The 15,648-nt window shown below is 38.3% G+C and overlaps 1 protein-coding gene across 1 annotated transcript; it reads left to right on the forward strand.

Annotated features, from left to right (window-relative positions):
* Window positions 1-4,088: 4,088 nt before the first annotated feature.
* LOC145770126 (small ribosomal subunit protein uS5) lies at window positions 4,089-13,064 on the forward strand. The gene is made up of 6 exons (XM_082581712.1): window positions 4,089-4,194; window positions 7,025-7,160; window positions 11,004-11,201; window positions 11,407-11,580; window positions 12,113-12,272; window positions 12,523-13,064. The coding sequence occupies exons 2-6, from the start codon at window positions 7,026-7,028 to the stop codon at window positions 12,684-12,686; spliced, it is 831 nt and encodes a 276-aa protein (XP_082437838.1). The 5' UTR covers window positions 4,089-4,194; window position 7,025; the 3' UTR covers window positions 12,687-13,064.
* Window positions 13,065-15,648: the final 2,584 nt, after the last annotated feature.

Here is a 15,648-nt window from a genome sequence, read left to right on the forward strand (position 1 = left end):
CTAGTGTTAGTAATTTTTTTAAGTGGTATTAATTTGTTTTTCTTTAGACCACAAACCCTTGAGCGAAGAAGAAAGCAATCAAATGAAGTCAAGAAACCGAACCCACCATTTCCATTTAGTGGAACTACTTTCTTACATCAATGCAACACCTACTGACGCTGAAGCATCGACATAAAAACACAAATAAAGCTTAAAATTATGTGATGCATGATGCATAGGTAGCCTATCTGACCCAATCTTTTGTCAGTAATTAAGTAGCGCAATAAAAACTGAAATTACAATAAAATTGCAATTAAAATAATAAAACTGTAATTGCTGCATTTTCCTTTTAAAAAATAATGAAGTAAAGATATGAAGCGTCATTCTTATCTCTTATTGAAGACGCTTTTAAAATTAACATTTGTATGAAAAATACGAGTCTCCTACAAGTCAGCAGTTGTAAACTGAGCAAATGTCAGTTGTGCAACTGACAACTGAGCTAGCAACATTTCAGCAAGTGACTGAAGTTGGTAAATGATGAAACTAGGCAAATAGCAACTGAACAAGCCGAAACATGGCATGTCACAAGTCAGCAAATTGATTTTAGCAAGCGATGATCAAGCACGTCCAAACTGACCAAGTAAATCTCATTTACTGACTTCTGACTTGGACGTAAGCTGAAACGTAGACTATTTGCTGAGGTGAAGCAATTGCTGAGTTGTCGCGTGCCGGGTGGTCTGATGACTGAAAAATACTGCCACTGTTTTGTACACATAAAAATGTTTACATTTTGTCTCATGTGGACGAGAAGATATGCGTGTGTTGGAAGATCACACCAATGAGTGACTGCTCTCCATCAACCTCTTAATTGTTGTAGCCTACTTGTATTCCAAGAAATATCGCCAAGATGGGATGGTGAAACAATCGACCATTGGTCCTAAATCATGCGAGACCAACCACAACGGCGACTTGTTCTCTCTTGTACTAAACAAAAATTTAATCAAAAAACAAACAGCCAAAAATGTAAATACTAAGCAATGCCTGTTTAGTGTTTGGAGCAGTGCATGGGACCAAGTTCTCCACATTTGGATCTGCTGCTGCATAGACTAGCCTACATAGACATGCAATACGATTGGTATAAGTTAATAGATGTTAGCGTTAGGCCTAAATCAGTGATGGTTTTTATCAATCAGTAGGAGTAGTCTATTTCTAAATAGTTCATTGACCAATAAATTTAATTTAGCCTACGTATTAGTCTAATACAGTAGCGTTGACACTTGACAGGTGGTAGCCTACTGTTAGACCCGTGCCGGAATGATTTAAGGACCACAACCTTTCTATAGGGCCCGAGAACTTCAATAAATCACTGCGTATTTTTAGATATACAGTAAGCTACTGACATGTTTGACTTACGGCAGGCTACTTTAGAAGTGCATTAGCCTACTGTAATATAAAGTAGAAGTGTCTACTTAGAATTGTCTTGATTTGATACCCGAGGAAGTCATTGATAGCTTACCAGTCTCAATAGATTGGTATTCAGCAAGTGGCTGAAGTTAGTAAATGATCGATTAAGTAAATGATGAAACAGAGCAAGCAAAGCAACGGCTGAGCAAGCCATAACTTGGTATGTCACAAGTAAGCAAAATCAGTTTCACAAGCGATGACCGAGGAAGTCCGACATGAGCATGTAAATCTCATTTGCTGACTTGGCAGTTGCTGAAATATAATTGCTAAGTTGTCGCATGCCGAGTGGTTCGACGACCCATTTTCAAGGACAACTTTCCATTTAGCGACACCTAGTGGATGGAATAATTCATAGACGACAACACTTTAACAATCGGAAACTTTACTTTGTCAGTCTCGGTGACCAGATCTGTGTCAGTGATTCAAAGCTTCGACAAGTATGCAAAACTTCCAGGATTGAGCTCTCAAAGAAGCTTATTCAGTCTGAGGATAAAATTCCCACAATCAACTCGCATCAACCAACTTACGCTATCTTAGGTAGACTACCGGTATTCATTTCTTGGCAACTGTCAAATTGTTCATGCGTATAGGCCTAATTCAACAAATTACTGAAAATTTTTCTTACATTACAGTTAACAGAACAAGTCCTATAGCCTATTGGGTCCTCCTTCTGTTGAAGAGATTATATAGTGGTGAGATTATATGTATATTGTATACAGTGATGGGCATTATCGGCGATAATTTATCGGCGATAATTATCGGCGATAAATTTTTATCGCTTATCGTTATCGCTTAATTATTTTTTCAGTTATCGTTTATCGTTATCGCCAAAGGCAATATTTGATTATCGCCGATCATTAATCGCCGATAAATTTTATTTCGGATCAACGCACAAGTAGAAAGACTATGAAAAGTAATATTTTTACTAGCCACCTAGTTAATGAAACTAAAATTAAAACCAGTTCTTCTTCAGTGCCTGAAGTGTGTATGCACAGGTCGTTGTCAGGGGAGGGGCACGCCTCCCTGCAGCGACGGCCCTGACAACACAATAATTTTTAGAGTTGCAAATTGCAATGCAATGAAATGCATGCAACAAGTCTCTTGTTGTTTTGCTGCAATCGGCAATCGCGAGTGAATGTTACAATTAAAATGTAAGCGCACAGGCGGTACAGATTCCTTTGAAGCGAAGCGACAGAAATTGGCAAGTGGTTTGTGAAAGTGTCGCAATACGAGGCCGCTTTTACATCGGAAACATGGTCTTTCGCGCCACCTCACGATCAACTATTTTATTCTTGTGTTTTCTTTCTTCGTTGGAAGTGTTAGTTTTTAGTAATTGTCGTAAAAAAATAAAATCTCTCTCGTCAAAACATGAAACTTAATGTTTTAAGTGCATTAAATCTTTAGATGAGTAGATTAACTAAAATTGCAAGAACTTGCCTTGAGACGTGCGGTTACGTCACAAACTCAGTTTAAAAGACAAAATTCACACACAATAACAACACTAGATCGGTTATAGACTGTAAGATCGATTTTTTTCTAGCTTGGCGATATAACTTTAATCTAAAAATAATAACCAAATGCGTAAGTGCCATTTAACTTAAAAAGTTAACCCATTTGTGCCGAAAGTGAAAGTAGGTACTTAAAAAAAATTTCGGAAAATTTAAATATTGCATAATTATGACCTAAAAAACATATCACAATTATTTTTTTGCTAATTGTGTTTGTACTTTTTGAGAAAAAAGCCGTCCTATGTATAAGACGCTAGGCAAATCCGTTATCAAATTTCACAAGCTTGATGGATTTCACAGTGTATGCACATTTTTACTACCAATAACGCTTAGGATTACTGATAAATTTTCAAGCATTTTGCGCTTTTTGGAATTTTTTCAATTAGCCTATTGCTGACTTTGCTGTAAACAGCCTTGCAGAAAGCAAAATACAAAGTTTGGAATTTTTTATGGTATTTTCATTTGATTTAATTATTTTGCCTACTGCAGGTAAGCGGCAGTGTAACTCAATTGATAAAAGCATCCAACTGGTATCTGAAGGTATAATTATAAGCACGGCGGTTACCTCAGTGGTTTGATTCTGGATCAAGAGGTTGAAGATTCGATACCTACTGCCGCTTTTGCGATTCTATTCATGCATAACTCACAAAAAGTTTTGTCCCTTTACAGTAAGCTATATTATGTTCGATTTTTTGTCATGTTGATGAAAACAGTTCTGCATGGGATGGGGCAGCGCTAATCAAGAAAAAAAAAAATTATCGTTATCGGACATTATCGGCGATAATTTATCGTTTATCGTTATCGCTTAACTTTTTTTTGATTTATCGTTTATCGTTATCGCTTTAGACATTTTTCGTTTATCGATTATCGTTATCGCTTAACTGAAAAATGAGTTATCGCGCCCAACACTGATTGTATATAGTGGCTCTGATAAAACAACAAAAAACTAAGCTACAAAGTCCCTAAAAAGCAAGCCTCTTCTCAAAGTTTAACCAAAGCGTAATTAGTTGCTTTCGCTTGCTGCTAAAAAAAAATACAAGTAGTCATTGTTGTATATCACTAACCCAAAAAATCAAGCCAAGATCTACGAAAATCACAGGCAAATGCAAGAACAATGACAGCAGCCTGAAGCAAAAGTCCTTTTAGAATTATAAATAATTTTTATACTGAGTAACCACGTGATTTTTTTGATTGTCACATAGTTTTTCAATTCATTCTTTTTTTTAATCACCACAGTACGAAAGTGAGTAAATTTTATGATCTGGTTTGATCTTTATGATTCTTTTGTTATTTGTAGAAGTATTACTTTTGGTAACTAATTCAACGTATAAACTATTCTTTTGTTATTCCCATTTAATCATAATAATGCTCTGATTTATCTGTAGCATGCTTTATGAGAAGCTATTTGTGAAAAAATACTCATGTCACGTTGTTATTACTTCAATCAATGTTTTATTTGTCAGTAACAGGAACATAGGTACATGTTTGAAATATGCAATTAATATACACAATGCAAAGTTACACAAGTTCCCATACCGACAGGGAGGCCACTTAGTTGCAATTTCATTCATATGATTAGTCACCTTCTATATTAGACTTAGGACTTGCATAATAATTTGTTAATAGTTTGGAATTTGCATAGCTTAACACTTTTTTCCTGGCTTTAAAAGAAGACCTATGATTTGAAACATAACCAGACCAGCTGAGTTACGGTAACACTTGAAAAACTCAATGCCAGACTAAACATCATTGTACGCTTGCAAGGTGCTAATTGATTTTTGGCGACTTTTAGCATGGTTTCAATGCATAGCCAATAGATTCTTGCCTAAAAGTTTGAAAACACAGAGTGCATCAAAAATTCATAACTGTATGACATTGCGTACCGTATTTTTCCAACATGTAATAAAGTAGCCTAATGTATAGTGTGAAAAATACTTTTAGAAGAAGACAAGATCCTTAACAGATGGAAAGAATACATTGAAGAGTTATATGGGAACCCAGAAAGAACAACAAAATCGTTTAAATTCTCTGAGCCACTTTCAGGACCAACCATCTTAAAAAGTGAAATAACATTTGCTTTAAGTAAACCAAAAACAAACAAAGCATTAGGCCCAGATGAAATAAGCACCGAAATGATAAAAGTACTAGATGACATTGGCATTGACGTACTCCACGCACTCTTCAACAAAATATATGACACCGGTGAAATTCCAACTGATATGACAAAATCTATTTTCATTACAATCCCGAAGAAACCAGGCACAAGAGAATGCGAAGAACATCGCACAATTAGTCTGATGTCCCATATTATTAAACTACTGCTGAGAGTCATCATGAACAAAGTTAGAAACAAGTTACACCTAGAAATAAACGAATGCCAATATGGGTTTATGCCTGATAAAGGAACAAGGAATGCGGTCTTCATTCTGAAAAACCTCGCTCAAAGATACAACATTAACCACATACAATATGCTGACAACAATGTTTTGATAGCCGACTCGGACGTAAAACTGCAGAACATTAGATATTGTGTGTACGAAAAGCAAGATATTTGGCATGGAATTAAAGAAAACAGAAACAATGGTCATAACAAAGAAAAAAGCAACCGAAACTCCTATTTGTAATTTATCAGTTAATGGAACAATTCTTAAACAGGTCCAAAAATTCAAATACCTCGGTACTATGGTGAATTGGGATGCAAGAGACAAAACAGAGCTCAACATAAGAACAGCCCAAGCAAAAGCAAGCTTCCAACAAATGAAACCAATTCTTTGCAATAAAAATATCTCTTTCAAAACAAGATCTAAAGTTTTAAAATGCTATATTTATCCTGTTTTTCATTACAACTCTGAAACCTGGAATATTTCAACAAAAATGGCAGAAAAGATTAATGCTTTTGAAATGTGGTGCTTCCGTAGAATGCAACGCATTTCATGGCTGGCAAAGAAAACAAATAAAGAAGTTCGGGTGCAACCTAGTTCGTACCTTGAACCTTTCGTACAGTCAGTTCGTACCCTGAAAAGATCGAGAAAAAAAAATAAAAAAGCCGAAGTCGCTGATCGCAGTTTAATAGCACAAAGCCGAAGATCAGAGTTTCTGCGGTTAGCCGAAACTGCGGAAAAATGTTTGCGGAAACTGCGATGAGTTACGGTTAAAGCATAGATTACAGTAATCTATGGTTAGAGTTAGGGTAAGCGGAAACTGGGGAAAAATGTTTGCGGAAACTGCAATCAGCGAGGGTTAGAGTTAGAGCATAGATTACTCTATGGTTAGAATTAGGGTAAGGGTTAACAAAAACTGCGGAAAAATTTTTGTGGAAACTGCGATCAGCCGGGTTAGAGCATAGATTACTCCATAGTTAGAGTTAGCGGAAACTGCAAAAAAATGTTTGCGGAAACTGCGATTAGTTAGGGTTAGAGCATAGATTACTCTATGGTTAGAATTAGGGTAAGGGTTAACGGAAACTGCGATCAGCGAGGGTTAGAGCATAGATTACTCTATGGTTAGAGTTAGCGGAAACTGCGGAAAAATGTTTGCGGAAACTGCAATCAGCGAACTTCGGTTTTGAGCTATTTTTTCTCTCGATCTTTTCAGGGGGGAAATTTTAAAATGATTGCGGAAACTGCGATCAGCGACTTCGGCTTTTTTTATATTTTTTTTCTCGATATTTTCAAGGTACGAACTGACGGTCCGAACTGTTCATGGTACGAACTAGGTTGCATCCAAAAAGTTCTACACCAAGTGAACCAAACCAGAACTCTGTTAAAAAGTAGTATGAAAACCAGACAATATAAATTTCTCGGCCATGTAATAAGAAAGCAAAAACTGGAGCATCTCTCTTTAACTGGTAAAATTTTTGGAAAGCGGGCACCTGGCAGACAAAGACAAACACATATGGAACAATTTAACGACAAAACAATCATCCATGCAACATATAATAGGACCATTTGGTCTAATTATTCATCTGAGGCCGTCGATGCCTGGTTCAGGCAAGGCAATTGAAGAAGAATGTAACAGCTTACCTGTGAAAAACATGTCTCAACTATTGTGCTGAAGCAAACCATTTCTTTTAGTATGGCGGACGCAGCACCAGCCGGTGGATCAGGAACTCGAGGTTTTCGCGGGGGATTTGGAGGTCGGGGACGTGGAAGAGGTAGAGGACGCGGTCGTGGTAGAGGCCGTGGACGAGGCAAAGATGATGAAAAAACTGTGAGTTAGTTTTGGTTATTTATTTGTTTGTGCCTCAGGGTTGTAGGTGTTAGTAGCTACCCTGATCATCCTGATGGACTGGTTAGATTTTAAGTGGGTAAGCTTCAAACTTTTGACCCAGTATTTTAAAAGAAGTGGCTACATTTACGGCGCCGTAATTACAGCCGTTCCATGCCTTGTTATTAATCTTTACGTCGCTTTTACTGCGCATGCGCACTGGTGCGTATTTTTTCTTTCTCGAAAGAACAAATGAAAAAAGTGCATATATAACTTCTAAATTCAACCGCTTTTGCCAAGTGAATCTGTGGCGCGTGTGATCTTTGTCTGGCTCATAATCCCAAGGATATGAGTTCGATACCACCAAGAGGTGTTTTTTTTAAAAATAAATTCTAACCCGAAGTGGGTGCAACCTAGTTCGTACCTTGAACCATTCATACAGTCAGTTCATACCCTGAAAAGATCAAGAGAAAAATTTAAAAAAGCCGAAGTGGCTGATCGCAGTTTAATAGCACAAAGCCGAAGTTGCTATCAGAGTTTCCCCAAACAATTTGAAACAAACTCGAGGGTTAGGGTTAGCAGAAACTGTGGTTGGCGGAAACTGCGGAAAAATGTTTGCGGAAACTGCGATCAGTTGGGGTTAGAGCATAGATTACTCTATGGTTAGAATTAGGGTAAGGATTAACGGAAACTGCGGAAAAAAATTTGCGGACACTGCGATCAGCGAGGGTTAGGGTTAGAGCATAGATTACTCTATGGTTAGAGTTAGCGGAAAAATGTTTGCGGAAACTGCGATCAGCGGACTTCGGTTTTGAGCTATTTTTTCTCTCAATCTTTTCAGGGGGAAATTTTAGAATGATTGCGGAAACAGCGATTTCGACTTTTTTTAATTTTTTTCTCGATCTTTTCAAGGTACGAACTGACGGTCCGAACTGTTCATGGTACGAACTAGGTTGCATCCACCCGAAGTGACTCAATTGTTAGGCTACGCATTTTTGTGGCCGTTCAGTTTAGTTTGTTTTTAATTCTGACCATCACAACAACAAAAACAATATATGACAAACATAGCAGAGTAAGGTAGAAGCGACAAAGCGCGGACGTTACAGGCTAGCGTGCATGATACCAAAGCAGGACAATCAGTTCAAAATATGGCACGGTCGCAACACCTTTAATAAAATTTTTATAAATTGAGAACAAAGAGAAAAAAAGGCTAGTGAGTTTTTTTCTTTAACAATTAATATAAGTAAAAAAAAATTCTAAATTCATAAAAATTTTAGGTGTTACGACCGTGCCATATTTTAAACTGATTGTCCAGCTTTTCCATCATGCACACTATAACGTCCGCGTTTTGTCGCTTCTACCTTTTTCTAGACCTCTGCTATGTTTGTCATATACTGTTTTTTCGTTGTGATGGTCAGAACTATAAACAAACTAAACTGAATGGCCACAAAAATGCGTAGCCTAACGATTGAGTCACTTCGGGTTCGAATTTAGAGTTTAAAAAGAGAAACACCTCTTGGTGGTATCAAACTCATATCCTTGGGAGTACGAGCCAGACAAAGATTGCACGTGCCACAGATTTACTTGGCAAAAGCGGTTGAATTTAGGAGTTATATATGCACTTTTTTTCATTTGTTCTTTCGAGAAAAAATACACACCAACGCGCATGCGCAGTAAAAGCGACGTAAAGATTAAAAAAAAGGCATGGAACGGCTATATTTACGGCGCCGTAAATGTAGCCACTTCCTATTTTAAAACATGCTTTCTGTATAAGAATCAGTATACCCAGTCAGCTGCATAGCCAGTGGCAAAATACTTAAAGGCATACTTTCGAGTGCTGCATGGTGCTTCTACTATATATTATATAGCCTAACCCTTGATTTCTCATTATTATAAAAAGGGATGCAACCTAATTCGTACCATGAACAATTAGTACCGTCAGTTCGTACCTTGAAAAGATTGAGAGAAAAAATTTAAAAAAGCCGAAGTTGCTGATCGCAGTTTATGCAAACATTTTAAAGTTTTCCGCAGACAAACAAAAACTCTTTGGATCATTACCAGAAATTTTAAAATCTTTGTGGAAACTCCGATCAACCCCAACCCTTTTTAAATGTTTGCGGAAACTGCAATCAGCGACTTCGGCAAACTTTTAGGATCATTACCGGAAATTTTAAAATGTCTGCAGAAACTGCAAAAAAAACGGAAACTGCGATCAGCGACTTCGGCTTTGTTCTATTTTTTCTCGATCTTTTCAGTGTGTTTGTTTGCGGAAACACCCTAACCCTTTTATAATGTTTGCGGAAACTCCGATCAACCCTAACCCTTTTAAAATGTTTGCGGAAACTGCAATCGGCGACTTCGGCAAACTGTAAGGATCATTACCAGAAATTTAGAAATATTTGCGGAAACTGCGATCAACGAATTCGGCTTTTTTTTATTTTTTCTCGATCTTTTCAAGGTGCGAACTGACGGTACGAATTAGGTTGCACCCATAAAAGGTATGCTTTACAGAAATAAAATGCCTAGGGTTCTTATCGATATAGCCTGTTGAACTAATACCTTAAGTCCAATTCACTCACTAGCAGTGATGTACGGCTGTACGCGCATACAAAAAATATTGACGCCGTCAGCTTTAACGCAAACGTTCGAAAAACCATACGCCGCATTTGTCAACGCAACTTGTAAAAAAAGTTGGCGGCGTCAGCGCATACACTAGCGTAAACTAATTTTGTTTGCTAGGTACCAAACATTCACACGGTATAAACCACTCGAAACAAACAAGTTTTATTTTGAATTTCCACGAAGAAATGCAAGCATCTGAAAGTGTTCATCTGACATTTTGTTGTGTTTTGATTCCAGTATGTCTTTGCCCATTGAAAACATTCTTTCAACTGCAGCGCTGGAAGGTATTGACGTGTTGTAGCGAAAAAAAGACATTGAAAAGTATGCGTTGACGCTATGCGCTAAAAAAAACGCGAAAACGTTACGGCGTAGCCTCAAGCGCAAACTATCCAAAAAAATCTGGCCGCAAGCGTTAGCGTAAACAAAAAGTCTACGCCGCAAGTATGTGGCGTAGAATTTGCGGCGTATACGTACATCTCTGCTCACTAGTAACAAACCCTCAAAAGTGATTGTCCATGCTTAATCTCATTTTATAGGCTACTCTGATAAAAGTTTGAAAGTGAATTAAAATTCATGTAGTGGCTGTTCTTACTGCATATTGTAAGTACAACCTGTAAGGCTATATTCATTATTTATATTATGGTAAATGTAGCCTTGGTTAGAATTTAATCTGATATCTACTCCCCAAACAAAAATCATACATAGTTTTCATTAAATTCTAATTTGCATTTTAAGTGAAAATATATTTATATCAGATGTTAAAATTTTGGTAAAAGTTTTTGATTCCATATTTTGCACTGATGTCTGCAGTTTAGGAAATGTACTCTAATTAAACTAACAACCTCAACACAAGCCTCTCAAAGTTATATTTTTAACAACTCATAAGTGTAAGTGTTGTCAGGATGATTCATTTCAGATAGCAATAGTTCCAACGTATATCAGATGAACATTGCAACGTCAAATCTTGCATGAAATTCCTGCTACATTAACAGGATTAGCACCACAACATTTCACATAAATGCGTATTGGATGACTACTAGTCAACCTGTCTCTAAATCAATAGAAGAGTTCTTTTTCCTAATCTTATGTGATAAAAACTGTTTCTACCCATAACAACCTGAAAAGGCTGGGCTTTGAAAAAAAAATTTTTTGCAACCCTGTTCTCAAGTGTTCAGGATTGAGAAAAGCTATATGTCACTGTTTGAATGAATCTGTTATTTACAGTGGACTCCAGTAACAAAGCTTGGTCGTCTCGTAAAAGATGGTAAAATCAAGTCACTGGAGGAAATCTATCTGTTCTCGCTTCCCATTAAGGAGTTTGAGATCATTGACTTTTTTATTGGGTCTACCCTTAAAGATGAAGTTCTCAAAATTATGCCAGTGCAGAAACAAACAAGAGCTGGTCAAAGAACCCGTTTTAAGGTGAATATAGAATTTCAATTTACATTTGCAGTATAAAATTGTGTACTTTTACAACTGGCATAGTAACTGAAGGAGTTAGCTATAGTCTCTGGCTCTAGTATAGTCACTTAAGTGTATGTTTGATGCATTTTTTGCTTTGTATTTTTGTACAAGTAGATCTTGAATTTTATGTTCAAGCTAAAGCTTATTCTATCATCGTTTTTAGGCATTTGTAGCAGTGGGTGACTTCAATGGTCATGTTGGTTTGGGTGTAAAGTGCTCCAAAGAAGTAGCGACTGCTATTCGTGGAGCTATAACGCTTGCCAAGCTTTCAATCATTCCTTTGAGACGTGGATACTGGGGTAACAAAATCGGAAAACCCCATACGGTGCCTTGCAAGGTAATAATAAAGACTGCATGATCATGTTTTTTCACTAAACCGTTCCAGTTTCTACTGCGTTTACTCAAAAATTCTAACGTCCAATAACTTCGGCACACTGATACTGCATTATAAGTTTATGCTTGCAGCATTTACAATTATTGTTTCCAGGGCCGGATTTAGCTGATGGGGGGCCCCGGGGCACTTTTAGATCGGGAGGCCCCCGTGCAAAAAAATGTTTCGCGCCTACGGCGCAAAAAACCATCTCTACGTCTACAGTAGCATCAGTCCACTACTGCACAGCATTTTACAGAAACTTTAAAGGCCTAAAGGAAAAAAATAACACAAAATCACATTTTTTTTCACATAGGGGGCCCTTCAAAAGTCGGGGGGCCCGGGGCAACTGCCCCCTCCCCCCCCCCCTAAATCCGGGCCTGATTGTTTCTAATACAACAACAAAATGTAGAATTAGGTGCATGGTTAGCAATCTTGCATGTTTTCCGTAAAAGGAAAGCATTTTTCTTCGTGTGATTGAATTTTCTTGTGTAATTAGGTCCACGGCAAATGCGGGAGCGTTCACGTGAGACTTATACCAGCTCCTCGTGGTACTGGCATTGTGTCGGCTCCTGTTCCCAAGAAATTACTCAGTATGGCTGGTTTGGAAGATTGTTACACTTCAGCCCGCGGACAAACCGCAACTCTCGGAAATTTTGGTAAGCATCCAAGCTCTTGGACATTTTATTGATGTATAATACCCGAAAAGTGATTATTTTTAGGGGTGAGCGCCTTTTGACGAACATGAGCCATGCACATAAATTGGGTAAAAACTTATGTGGTTCTCAGAACTATTACGGCTAAATTGAAGGCTGTTGATCATAGTAAAAAGCTTCGTTTTTTGAAAAGTGTTTTTTGCAACCGTTAAACGTGACCCTGCACGGCAATTTAAACATAATTACCTTTCAGCCAAAGCTACATTCAACGCGATCTCGAAGACCTACTCCTATTTGACACCCGACTTATGGAGAGATCAACCCCTAATGAAAACTCCTTACCAAGAGTACACTGACCATCTCGCCAAGGCTCATGTAACAGCCGGGGTACAGAGGCAGGAGGTGAAAAAATACTAAAACGATGGCATGGCTTTATGGCGTCAGCACACGACGATCCTGAGCTCGTGTCAAGTTTGAAGAGCGCCGCTCTAAGACCGAAAGAAAAAACTTTAAAAAATTATCTTTTGCTTTGTCGCTGATTACCAATAGCTTGTGCAGAAGTCACGCTCATTTTTCTGACTGTTCTCACGCTGAGTGTGAACTTGTCACGGCAAATATTTTGAGTTATCCCATCATGGCAGTGTTTTATGAGCGCTGGTTTGAGTTTGCAACGATTGTGTTTCACGAGTCCAACTGGCAGCGTATTTTAAGTTTTACACTGATTTCGTTGGTTCTGTTTTCTTTGTGCTGTATGAGTTGCTGGTATGTGGTGAATACATGGTAAATGATAACAAGCATTTGATTGGTAGTATCTCCGTTGGCTCATCATTGATTGATTGAATCTTTATCCTCGTACTGGGAAAGCTTCTTGCAGAGCTTAATCCTGCCAGTTTCGCATACTTGCTTTGAATCACTGACGCCGAGATTGACAGTGAAGTTTCCGATCGTTGCAGTCTTGTTGCTGGGGAATTATTCCATTTATTAGATGCCGCTAAATGGAGAGCTGCAGTCCTTAACGTACGTTGCTCAAGCGCACACCCCGAGAGTCGAACCAGCGCCGCTTGATCTTGAAGCTTCTTCGTTCCAGAAGTCATGCGCTAACCAACTGAGTTATCAGGGCTGACTTACGGGCAGCCTACTTGTAGCTGCATAATCCACAAGTTTGCTTCCAGACGATCGTTCTTGAGAAGTTTGCAGCCCTTTTATTACCATGATGCCCTGTTTCGGTCGACAAATCAGTACCGGGTGGCATGGAGAATGCCATCAAACAAAAACGTTAAATCGTATAGAACAGGGGTCGTCACCAACCTTTTTTGCATGCGGTTCACTTTAGCACTAAGGAGAGCTAAAAAAATAAGGAGAGCTGTGGCGGGCCGCACTAATAAAATTTTAGGTAGGTTGACTCTTACGCTAGAAAAGAAGCATTTCGTATCCAGCGTTACATGTTGTTAATATTTATCTTAGAATACAGCAGCAACAAAGTTACCGTAGTCGAACAACGCTACAATATACTGCCAGGCCAAACTCCTTTTACAACACTTGACTTTTTTAACAATGCCTAATAAACGAGACTAGTACTTGTTTTGCGCACTTGTAGCGAGGCGAGCTGCCAGAATATTCATCGCCAAGCAAGGGTGGTGTTGTCACTTCGCTTCACAAAAGACATCTTGCAATTAACAGTTTCAGTACAGAAGGAACTGTTTGACACATCGCAATACAGGCAACAATAGTGACCTGCAAACACATCAGTGAAAAATAGGCTCCAATAACGGAGAAAGAAACCAGGCACCTTGAAACAAACGCTTGTGGAAATCACCGAAAAAACGTTTCTATCGTAACTCATGAACAGTGTTCCCTCTAAATAAAAAAACAATGAGTTGGTTTTTTGTGAGAGTCTCTAAAACCGTCTTTCTTTGATCATTAGACAACTGTCACTTGCGGTGCTTATCAGCATGGCAAGAATTGTTGATTAACAACATTTTGCAGTACTAAGCTAAATATTTTCGTATTACAACCAGAAAAAGTCTTTAAATTTATATACGGTATAATGTTTTGCCAATTCATTATAAATTGAGTTGGCACACACACCTATTTTACAACAAAAACTTGCATAAAGGGAACACTGCTCATGAAACACAATAACGGCGAAACGCACAATAGTGTTTACATGACATTTACAAGTTTAAAATAAGCAACCATGCTGACAGAAAATTTCGAAAACAGACGTCTTAATCAACCACTGGGACAGCGTGGTTGGACAATGGACATCGCATTGGAATAACTTTAAGCGACCCCCAACTAGAATTACAATCTGATTGGTCGGTCGGTGGAATCGCATGCAAAGCAAAAATATGCTTCTCGGAAAGTATTTTTTCCAGTGGCGTAGCCAAGGGGGGGTTACAACCCCCCCTTTGGCACGCGTGTGACGTCACGATATTGAGAATGATGGTTTCAGTCTAAAACAAATTGCCTAATTTTCAACAAAACTGCATTAAAAGAGCGAGTTTTGCCAATACCAAACATCTCAGCCAGGAATTAGCAACAAGAAAACACAGAGACTTAGCTTTATTTCCGAAAAATGCCGAAGAAAACATGGTCTTATCCTTTTGCTATGCCACGGACAGCACCATTTACAGGAATATTCATACCCACATTTTTGTTGAAAATGCTCTCAGAATGCACCAAATTCAAAGTAATTTTTCAAAATTTTCTAGGGGAGGCCCCCCAGACCCCCCGCCGCTGGGTTGTCAAAACCCCCCCCCCCTTTCAAAATTCCTGGCTACGCTACTGATTTTTTCCCTTCATGCTCTTTAACTCCTCCTGAAAAGTATATTTGGTTATACTTGTGCGCTGATACCTTCCGCGGGCCGCACATAACAGCGTGGCGGGCCTCCAGTTGGTGACCCCTGGTATAGAACTATAGATAGATGGAAGGTAGACATTATTTCCATAGAAAAAATACTTACACCCAGACTCTTAAATCATTGAATTTCTTCACCATGTTTAAATTATCCTTCGGGAGTTAAATTGAAAAACACGATTAGTTGCTTATGTGATAACGGAACGTTCGACATCATATTGACTCTGAAGCAAAACCGTGTCACACTTGCGTGCAGTTTGTACGTAGCCTACATGATTGAATGCGTGCATTTGCTCAGCTTGATAATAAAAAGTTTGTTGCTTTAATTGAGAACCACAAAACTAACAAATATTAACCTAATGTGTACGCTATCTGTTTCTCGGCAGAAAATTCTAGCAAAACTTGACAGCGATATCACTTGTTTTCACAATTGCTCGCTGTTCTGGCGAGTATTTGTGCTAAGAGAAGCTTCCACATATATGGAAAACAATACCGGTATTAGAAACCCAGAAGTATACT

This window comes from Aplidium turbinatum, chromosome 5 (genome assembly GCF_918807975.1).
Source record: "Aplidium turbinatum chromosome 5, kaAplTurb1.1, whole genome shotgun sequence".
Lineage (NCBI taxonomy): Eukaryota > Metazoa > Chordata > Ascidiacea > Aplousobranchia > Polyclinidae > Aplidium > Aplidium turbinatum.

Excerpts from the sequence above, each read along its gene's own strand:
- LOC145770126 (XM_082581712.1), top strand. The coding sequence starts at position 7,026 with ATGGCGGACGCAGCACCAGCCGGTGGATCAGGAACTCGAGGTTTTCGC. Across the intron at positions 11,202-11,406 it reads GTCAAAGAACCCGTTTTAAG|GCATTTGTAGCAGTGGGTGA; the intron begins GTGAATATAGAA and ends CATCGTTTTTAG. Across the intron at positions 12,273-12,522 it reads CGCAACTCTCGGAAATTTTG|CCAAAGCTACATTCAACGCG; the intron begins GTAAGCATCCAA and ends ATTACCTTTCAG.